The 6,000-nt window shown below is 30.9% G+C and overlaps 1 protein-coding gene across 1 annotated transcript in view; it reads left to right on the plus strand.

Annotated features, from left to right (window-relative positions):
* LOC113509672 (octopamine receptor) overlaps nucleotides 1-5,475 on the plus strand; it is a 64,001-nt gene extending 58,526 nt beyond the window's left edge. The window contains exons 2-3 of the mRNA XM_026893065.3: nucleotides 2,549-2,618; nucleotides 2,706-5,475. Coding sequence (XP_026748866.1) covers nucleotides 2,869-4,299 — 1,431 coding nt within the window. The 5' untranslated portion in view covers nucleotides 2,549-2,618; nucleotides 2,706-2,868 and the 3' untranslated portion in view covers nucleotides 4,300-5,475. The remainder of the gene's footprint in view (nucleotides 1-2,548; nucleotides 2,619-2,705) is intronic.
* The last annotated feature ends 525 nt before the right edge of the window (nucleotides 5,476-6,000 follow it).

Genomic DNA, 6,000 nt, shown 5'->3' on the forward strand with positions numbered 1-6,000 from the left:
ATGAATGAATGTTTACCTTCACGCATAAACCACTGATTGGATTTGAATGAAATTCGGTACACGGGTTGGTTGTAGCTTAACTTAGTATATAAAATACTTTATGTATTGATTCACGCGAGCGAAGTTGCGAGATATAGCTAGTAAACAATATACGATATAGTCTGATGAAACTTGAATCTAGTAATATTTATTAGTTACTCTATAAAAAAAAATATAAACACTCCTTAGGTCTTTGGGTTTAATACTCGTAGGTGGTATGTTGACCATGTTGACGTCTTTTGGGGTCTTTAGAGGACGTTGAAGTCTTTTACTGACTGCGCATACTTTATAACTTAACTAGCGCCTCGCCACGGCTACGCACGGTTTTTTTTTTAATAAAATGTAGTATATGTTACTCACTGATAACGTGACTATTTATAAATGAAATAATTTTTAAAATTGGTCAACTGTTTTAAAAGCTAATCTATTACAAACAGAAATCATATTGTATTTCATAATTTAAATTTTATTGGCGTATTAAATATACTCCTTTTTTGAAGTGGGTTGAAAAGAAAATTTCGATCGACTTCAAAAATGGAGAAGGTTTTTAATTCCGTTCTATTTTTTATGTTTGTAATAAACTTAGAACGTTGTCTTTTATGAACTAATTTGGAAATTTCTATTTTTGTCTTTCAGATTGGTTTCATAGAGATTCTATAGAGGTAATTTTGAAATCGGTATTTCTTTTTTAAACAAAATCTTAAATTATTTGTAGCAGTTTAGATAGGAACAGACAGAAAACATATTGTTCTTGGAAAAAACAAACCTCTTATAATTATCTCGTTTGCTTAGACTTTTAAGGTCGACAAAGAACTATTCTTAGCATACTCGCATTATTGAAAATTAACAAATTATCTATGGATTACGCAGGACTTTAATATCAGAATAATCTATAAATAATTTAAAACGTATTTGTATTCTGCTATTCGTATTTTTGTTATTCTGAATAACAGCGGGTTACATGTAATAAACATATATATATGTAACCCGCTGTTACTCAGAATAGCGTAGTATTTTCCCTTCCAATAAACCGCGACTCTTTCCCATTATACTACAAAGAAATATGATTAATAATATCTGAATAATAATATTTATTATCTATGTGAACATAACGCATTTATTTGCTCATTACTTGTAGTCATTGAATGCTCATTAGCTAACACATTGAATATGTTCGTAAATACAACAGGTACTTATATGTTCAAGGATGATAAGTTTTTATACTCGTTTCTTCATTGATTACTCAATAATATATTTAATGTGTATGTTTCTAAAGTTTTATGATATATACTAAATAAATTTAATGTATAGTTACAATTTAAAAAATGTGTATTTAAAATTATATTTTTAAAATATCATTTGTTTATTTGACCTACTGAACGAACTTTACAGTTTCCAATACACTTACCCAGAAAAAACATTAGTACAATAATACCTTCTTTACAATTATAATTAAAAGAAATAATATTACTAAGATTAAAGTACCGTACAAACATACAACGATATTAGAAATAGCATTTATACGATAAATATCTGAATATAAACACTATGTGGTCATTTGACGAAACTCCAGCAAATTAGATGCAAATACGTCTAATATATAATACGTTAGCCGTGTGGTCCCAACATAGAATAGGTCACCCTTTTCTATCTCGTGGGTGTAGTAAGAGCTGACTAATGAAGGGCGAGGCATAGACTGAAGCATCCCTCTTAAAACATCTCTAAAGCCTGATTGCGATTGCCAATTCGCCTGCCAAGTGTGGCAACTCCTGCAAAAGGGGGAGGCTTATGTTCAGCAATAGACAGTTAAAGGCTGATATGATGATGATATAATACCTTACACCTTCTCTTTAATCGTGCCAATCATGATAAAAGTAACATAATGTGATGCAATATTCATGTTAATTTTAAATATAATCCATTTATTTACTAAAGTTCATTAAAGTCCATTCAATCGTTTAAACATAATTATGTAAAAAAACATATTGTTTAAGAATAAAAAATCCTTTACGAACATTCTAGTTTATAATACCAATCGAATAGGATTTATAACGGACACATTCCTACTATTCCTTAGCAGAATCTTTATGTAACAAAATGTTTACATTTCTTCCTTAAACACATTACTATGTTACTCTTCGTTTTATTTTTAAATGTCACTTTATTGATAATAACAAACGTTCTTTATGATTTATATTCTGAACGATGCCCAAACGCAATTATGTTGAAAGACGACAACAGATCAGTCATCCTTTGATTAGATATGTACTACACGTTTTGTCCTCATCATGACCCTTCTCTGTCAACTCCACAGGAGGATTTATATTTTTATTAGAGCCTTCGGGAAATCCTGGATTATTACCAGCTCATGGTTTCACTAACATATAAAAAGAAAATATTTTTAGTCAAACTTATAAATTGATAACGCAACCCCTCTAATATCGTACGCTCGTAAAAACGATATTTTATTTCATACCTGACTGAGTCTAATGTTTTTCTTTTGTTACAGATTCGATTACGCTTCGAAAGATGAGAATGCTACACAAATGGAAGTTCCTGAAAAAGATTTCGAAACGAAGGTAATTTCAACGTCTAGCTTACGCAAAATCGTTTATAGTACATATTTGTATAATACATGGATATATTTTTCTATATTTTTGTTACAGCAAAATGGATTATAAAGTACTGAACTACCAGCGAGTCAATGCATTCCAAACGAAGATACACAACAGATACGTGACAACTAAATGTTTCGATATGAGAACCAGGCAAAATCCTAACGTTATTGGTAACAATGCTACGTGAAATGTAGCTACGAACAAATCAAAAATGGGCGAGGCATATGTCGATTCCAACTACACTCTAAATTACACAGATATATACAACGTGATTGACGACGAAAAAGATGCATGCGCTATCGCAGACGAACCCAAATACCCGAGCAGTTTTGGGATAACATTAGCAGTGCCAGAATGGGAAGCAATATGTACTGCAATAGTACTCACACTTATAATCATATCGACAATTGTTGGGAACATCTTAGTAATACTTAGCGTATTTACATATAAACCACTTCGTATCGTCCAAAACTTTTTCATCGTATCTTTAGCAGTAGCAGATTTAACTGTCGCTATTTTAGTACTTCCCTTTAATGTAGCTTATTCCATACTAGGACAATGGGTATTTGGGATATATGTGTGCAAAATGTGGTTGACGTGCGACATTATGTGTTGTACATCGTCTATATTAAACTTGTGTGCAATTGCCCTCGACAGGTACTGGGCTATTACGGACCCCATAAATTACGCTCAAAAGAGAACTTTAGAAAGGGTTTTGCTAATGATCGGAATAGTTTGGGCCCTTTCACTAATCATTAGTTCCCCTCCATTACTGGGATGGAATGATTGGCCCGATGTTTTTGAGCCCGATACGCCCTGTCGTTTGACTTCTCAACCGGGTTTCGTCGTATTTTCTTCATCTGGATCTTTCTATATACCATTAGTTATAATGACTGTAGTTTACTTTGAAATATACTTGGCTACTAAAAAAAGACTTAGAGATCGAGCGAAAGCAACAAAAATCAGTACTATCTCAACAGGTCAGAATCGTTTTACTGTAAAAGATAGCGATCAGAACGATCAAGATTCAGTAAGTTCTGAAGCTAATCACAATGAGCATCAAGGTGTTACGCGTTTGGTCTCAGATAATGAAAAGAAAAAGAAAACAAGAAAGCTAACTCCTAAAAAGAAACCTAAAAAGCGCTATTGGAGTAAAGACGACAAATGTCAAAATAAACTCATAGTACCAATTTTATCTAATGAAAATTCTGTATCAGATATGGTAGAAAATATGGAAAATAGAAATACCTCCTCTGAGAGCAATTCTAAAGAAACTCATGACGATGAACTGTTGCCGGTAAACGAAGCGACATCGATAAAGGCCCCTAAGCGAGCAAAGCCCAGTCAACAAAATACTGTTTACCAGTTTATTGAGGAAAAACAAAGGATATCGTTAACAAGAGAGAGACGAGCTGCCAGGACACTTGGGATTATAATGGGAGTATTTGTCGTTTGTTGGTTACCTTTTTTTGTAATTTACCTTGTCAACCCATTTTGTGCAAGCTGCTGTTTATCTAATAAGTTTATTAACTTCATCACTTGGCTCGGTTACGTTAATTCAGCTTTAAATCCCTTAATTTACACAATATTCAACATGGACTTCAGAAGAGCTTTCAAGAAATTGTTGTGTTTGAAACCATGAAAGCAAATTGTGCCAAAACAATTATGAATTAGAGTTTTATGCTTAAAGAAGTTACAGATGCCGCTGATTTGCTCAAATTACTAAGTTTTAAAACTTTCATAGTGATATGATAACTTAGAAATTTTATCAACTAGAAATATTTAATTTTTAGAATATTCATACCAAATAAATATCGTCTTTAAGCATTATATGTTTACATAAGTCGGGTATAAAATAAAATAACTTAAACGGCGTTTGTACGGAGCATTGTAATTTTTGCAAAATCTAATTGGTAACTTCTGCTTTTACAGACTCCTACAAATTTGCTACAAGGTCGTTGCTCTAGAAATTGTATTCGAAACAATCGCTAACACCTAATGACTTTCACCAATTTTATATAATATATAAATAGTATCAATACATACACTTACAGATATACTTTTACAAAATATCCTATTTTTATTTTAAATACACTGTTGAGACTTAACGCGATGAAATATTTTGCAAGTTAATAGTACCTATATACCCGCTTCTTTATTGATGACATCCTGCCGTGACCCAGGACGTGGTGAAATCTACCTCGAAACGTCGGCAATAAAGAAGCAGATATGTACTGTTTACCTACAAAAAAATTTGATCGCGTTAAGTCCTAATAGTGTATTAAAAATATATTTAAACAACGCGAAAGTTTAAGGTTAACTATATATCCTTAATTGTAAAATATGATTATGATATGTTAAATATACGAAAAATTCAGTACAGAAAATCAGCCCAACACAGGTCATCTATTGATGTGAAATGACTTCATTGCTAAATTCTAGTTTAATGTGATATATTTAACGTGTACATACTTACTGGTTTTTGTGCATAGCACGGTAGAAATTACATATAGTAAATACAATTGTAAATACAAATTCGTGAAGATCGAATTTAATAATAAGAAAATAATTATTAGCAACGAAAAATCTTCAAACTATTATACTACGATGTAATATTGTAAGTTGTATATACATACATATCTTTATCCTGTGTAAATTTTGTAAAAAAAAAATACGATGATAATTTGATTTTTAAGACTTTGTTTTCGTGGCACTAAATATTAAGTAATCAATCAAACGACTTTGTTCCTTTCATGTAGCTGTTAAAATAAATATTGATTCAGATATCCCTTTAAAATAATTTGAGCCCTTATTTAAAAGGGATATTAATATTATAGTGATTTATACTAATTCTTGTGAATTGTAATAAAACATATTGATTGTTTATTTGTTGTTTTACTTATTGTTCCTAGAAAAGAATATTACTTAATACATATCTTTAACATGTGTTGTGTAAAAAGGTAAGACTTCAACTTGATACCACTCATTTTACTTCTTCATATCCAGGATGTCGTACGAAATAATTAAAGAAACTAAATATGCCATGCGTCTGTATGAAAGAATGAGTATATTTTATTTGTATTATACAATATAGGGAAACAAGCAAGACAATTAATAAATGTAATGATACATTTGTATAAATACAGTAAGGTTATTGTTGTTATTGCTGAAATCAATATTTTGAAGACAACCTTCAGATATAGGACTAATTGTTGTACGTGTAGGTATAACAATATTGTATAATTAAGAAAATGATTCCTTGCTCTATATAATAAATACATTTATTCAATAGAAATATAATTATATAAAACACAATACCAAGTTACGTGACATACGTTTGAAA

The sequence above is a fragment of the Galleria mellonella genome, unplaced genomic scaffold (assembly GCF_026898425.1).
Source record: "Galleria mellonella isolate WM207_F2 unplaced genomic scaffold, CSIRO_AGI_GalMel_v1 utg57, whole genome shotgun sequence".
NCBI classification, from domain to species: domain Eukaryota; kingdom Metazoa; phylum Arthropoda; class Insecta; order Lepidoptera; family Pyralidae; genus Galleria; species Galleria mellonella.